Source organism: Cucurbita pepo, unplaced genomic scaffold (genome assembly GCF_002806865.2).
Source record: "Cucurbita pepo subsp. pepo cultivar mu-cu-16 unplaced genomic scaffold, ASM280686v2 Cp4.1_scaffold001052, whole genome shotgun sequence".
NCBI lineage: Eukaryota > Viridiplantae > Streptophyta > Magnoliopsida > Cucurbitales > Cucurbitaceae > Cucurbita > Cucurbita pepo.
This window is the reverse complement of record NW_019647251.1, coordinates 4237-8763: the sequence shown is the minus strand read 5'-3', so window position 1 is coordinate 8763 and position 4527 is coordinate 4237. Positions and strand designations below refer to the sequence as shown.

Here is a 4527-nt window from a genome sequence, read left to right as displayed (position 1 = left end):
GTCCAGTGTCGGGCTCTAATATCATTTGTAAAAGCTCAAGCTCACCCTTAGTAGACGTGTTCTAAAACCATGAGACATAACGGGCCAAAGCGGACAATATCTGCTATCAATAGACTTAAGCTTTTACAAACTTAGGGTTGAGTTAGATTTATATTTTTCGTTTGAATTTTTTAAAAACTGAAAATTCGGTTCGTTTTGTAGGTTGAAACATTTTTTGTCTCATCAACTCGACCAACCCAACCCTACTTTTAAGATTTCTATAAAGAGAAAGAATATTAGATTTTAGTTATTAATCTAACGTTAGAATTTTTTAAAATAATTTTTTAAAAATGAACAAACCGATAACCCACCCAACTCAACCCGACCTGAAAATAGAGGTTCATGTAATATGTACTGTGAACCCGAGTCATTCAGGTCACCAACCCAACCCAACCCAATCCAACATTTATGAAACGTAGTTTGTTGGATGAACGTCCCACATCGGCTAATTTAGGGAATGATGATGGGTTTATAATCTCGGAATACTTTTAAACTCGAGAATATTACAATATATCTTATTATATTATTATAAATTTACAATTGCACACATAATTAATCATAAATTTGTGATATAATTAAAAGTATATAATTTGAAGTTAAATTAGAAAGGGCTTAGCTTTGCTTCCTCGTGATGATCTTGAACTTGAATTTCAGATGGGTTACCATAATTTCTGCTCAGCAACTCCTCAATCATTTGCAATGCAATTCTTTCTTCTTCATCCATCTGCAAATTCCTCATGTGGGGTCCACCGCCCGCCATTGAAGCGCCACCACTTTTTTTACTATTCCACAACCTCCCACCGTCGTCATTGCCGCCGGAAGCGGCGGCGGTGGAGGAGGAGGAGGAGGAGGAGGAGGAGGAGTTTTCTTTTCCCAAATGAACTGTCATGACCCAGCTTGAGTCAGAGCGTTGGCCGGCGCGTTTTTGCCAAACGCCGATGTGGGAATTTTCAGTGTCGAGTCGGAGACACGTCATCGATGGCGATGGCGCTTTGCTGCATTTTCGAAGCTTGGCGTGGAGGATCTCTGATAAGCCCTTTGTTGAAGATGGAGTTGTGATGTTGTTGAGTTTTTCTAATTCTGGCGCCGCTGTTTCGCTCATCGGAAAGTTGGTTTTTGCGTTTCTACCGCTCATTAACACGGCGGCCTGATCGTACGCTCTCGCTGCCTCCTCCGCCGTCTCAAACGTCCCCAACCAAACTCTTCTCTTCCTGTAATGTAATTATAATTAATTTAAACATAACTCAACGGTAATTAACATATCGTTCGATTTCTAAGGTTGAAAATTCAAATTTTCAAAATTTATTTGCATTCGGGTTTGAGTGGTAAGATCTCGTACACATGACTACATCTTTTTGTTCACATTTTAGTCTCAGTACAATCTCGAGTGAAGCTTCTTTCTCGTTTTCGTCTCTTACTATATTCATTACAAGACTAAAATGAGGTTAAAAAAAAAACCAGTAGACACGTGTACTAGACCTCACAATCCAAACCCGAACACGAAAACCCTACTCCTATTAATTTAAACCTTTTCTTTTAGTTCAAAATAAACGAAATAAAAAAAAAAACAATTTTTTGAAATTTAGCTAAGAATTCATAAAAATGTGAAACCCTAATGAGTATCAAACGTAACAATTAAATATTTCGTTATTTGAGAGATCGAGGTTAATAATATGATGACCCGTTTGCTTAAACTTTAAGATTCAATGAGAGAGAGCCGAGTAAACAATATCATGACTCATATACTTAAACTTTAAGATTCAACGAGAGAGATTGAGGTAAACAATATTCTAACCCATTTTCTTAAACTTTTAGATTCAACGAGAGGCTGAGGTAAATAATATCATGACCATCTACTTAAAATTTTAGATTCAACGAGAGAGACCGAGATAAACAATATCATGACCCATTTGCTTAAACTTTTAGATTCAACGAGAGAGACCGAGATAAACAATATCATGACCCATCTGCTTAAACTTTTAGATTCAACGAGAGAGACTGAAGTAAACAATAATAAGATTCAACGAGGGAGATAGGGTTAAATAATAACATGACCCATCTACTTAAACTTTAAGATTCAACCAGAGAGACCGAGGTAAAGAATATCATGACCCATGTTCTTAAACTTTTAGATTCAAGACGAGAGAGAGAGGTTTCCAATGGTGGGTTCGGAAACTTACAGAAGAGGGTGGCGAATTTCGGAGACCCAAGATCCCCAGTGTCGTTGCCTAACGCCTCTAAACTTCTTCGATGGCGCCATGATTTTGTCCAAGCTTTTGTCTCTTGTCTCTCCCAAAAAGAGAGAGAGAAAGAGGGAGGAGAGAGAGAGAATTGATTGAAGGGATGGCAAAGAAAGATGAACATTATATAGGGAAGTAGTGAGGAAGGTCAAAAATTCTAACTTTAAAACGAAAGTAAAACAGACGGATTGAACCACTGGATCGCTCTCATTCAGATGTGGTTCCAGTCATTCATGTACCTATTTACTCGGGTGTCACAGAATAACTATTTTCATAGACCTATACGGGTTCTGTTAGTATGTTTTGTCTTCAGTTATATGTTTAACATATGATTCGAGTAATTTTGAAGTTCTTATGATTGAGTCATCGTAAAAAAACGTACAGTACATGAATGAACCGATACCATATTCGAACTAGATTGATCACGAGGATATGACGGTTAAGAATTTATAAAAAAAATTGTAGATCGAGAGTGTCGGTGAATTAAAAAGTTGAATAAATACTACACTCATCTTTTTCTCTCGCATAATCATTATTGTCACCTAATACTCTAATTTTCTTAATTACAATATAGTGTGTCCTATATATCTACCTCAAATAAATGAGTTTTTGCCCAAGTTCTTCACTTCTCTTTTAGCCCTTTTGACTTGTGTTCTTCATTATACTCCTCTATAGAACGAGGTTCGTTCGCTCATAATTGGACCCGAACAACAACAAAAAAAAATTGATCGACCACCTTTGTTAATTTTTTTAAACGAGTAACTGAGAAGTCTGGGACCCCACATCGATTGAAGAGGGGAACGAAACATTCCTTACAAGGGTATGAAAACTTCTCTCTAATAAATGCGTTTTAAAATCGTGAAATTGATGGCTGCTAAAGGTGGACCTTGACACGACAATACGTAACGGGTTAAAGCGAATAATGTTTGCTAGGGTGAGCAGCTTAGACTAAGAGGGAAAGAAGAAACGGGTCAAAGTGGATAATATCTACTAATGGTGGGTTTGAGCTCAAATGTCACAAGTGCAACGTAAACCACGTCCGAGCCATACTTATATTATTATCCTACCGGGCTTTTACTATTCTTTCACATGGGCAATTATTAGAACCCTAACCTCATAGGGTAGATTTCTTAGTTTGTAATAATTTTAATTTTCAACTTGTTTCCTAATTTGTAGATAAATTTTGTGACTTATAGTCCGGGTAACAATTATACAGAAAGTTAACCTAATCATGGCTTAATAAGTTAAAATCATACAATTCCGATCAAAATTTTCGAGACTCAAATCTTTACTCTCACATATCGTTGAACTAAAATATTCTTAGAGACAAAATTATTTGAACTCTAGTTTAATTAGTTACTCGATCTCGAGTATGGTAAAAAAGAGCGAAACCAAAGCATTTTATTTGGATATCTAGAGCCCCATCCTGTTCGGGTGATCTCCTGAGTAGGGACAAAACATGTTATCAAGCCATACATAGCTAAATTCAGGTTCGAAATCCGGATATGAATCCATTAATAACAGTATTTACCAGTTTAATTTAAAAAAATTAAATTTTATCGACTAATATGAGCGGTATAATTAATACAATAAACTAATATAACTATAACCATATACCATAAAACGTTAGTTGACAATTTAATTCAACACTTAATAGTATAGTACTAGACTAATATAATTGTATCCAAACTCTATAAAATAATATAACAAACCAATATAATCGGAGCCAATGCTACTTAATTAACCCATGTTTATAATGTTACCATAATCATTATATTTTTTAAATAATTAAAAATATATATATTAATAAATAATCATTATTATTGTAATTAATACTAAAAATAGTACTTATTCCCACTATTTTTTTTAATAAATATATAATATGTCATTTAAACAACTCCCCATTTTAAGGTAATATTAATTAAATAAATAAATATTTTTATTATTTTTACTCGATTAACCAACCTAATTATGAATTTATTTAGATCAGATAATATTGGACCAATTAATTTTAAAATATACATTTTTGTTTACGATATAATTATATTATATTATATTATATTATATATATATATATATATATATATTATTTAGTTTCATAATTATTTTTTGATGGACGGTTGTCTAATAATGGATAATTTTTCAAAAAATATATTAAAATTTAATTACAAATCTTAAATAAATATTTGAAAATAAATAAATAGATATTTCTTTGAATTTCATTTTAAAATTTTAAATATATATATAT

The 4527-nt window shown here is 33.3% G+C and overlaps 1 protein-coding gene across 1 annotated transcript; it reads right to left on the bottom strand.

Annotated features, from left to right (window-relative positions):
• Positions 1–570: 570 nt before the first annotated feature.
• Positions 571–2410, bottom strand: LOC111786125 (ethylene-responsive transcription factor WIN1-like). Its single transcript, XM_023666469.1, has 2 exons — positions 2220–2410; positions 571–1250 (listed from the first exon to the last, which is right to left on the bottom strand). Exons 1-2 carry the CDS (start codon positions 2297–2299, stop codon positions 641–643), a joined length of 690 nt encoding a protein of 229 aa, XP_023522237.1. The 5' UTR covers positions 2300–2410; the 3' UTR covers positions 571–640.
• Between the last annotated feature and the right edge of the window lie 2117 nt (positions 2411–4527).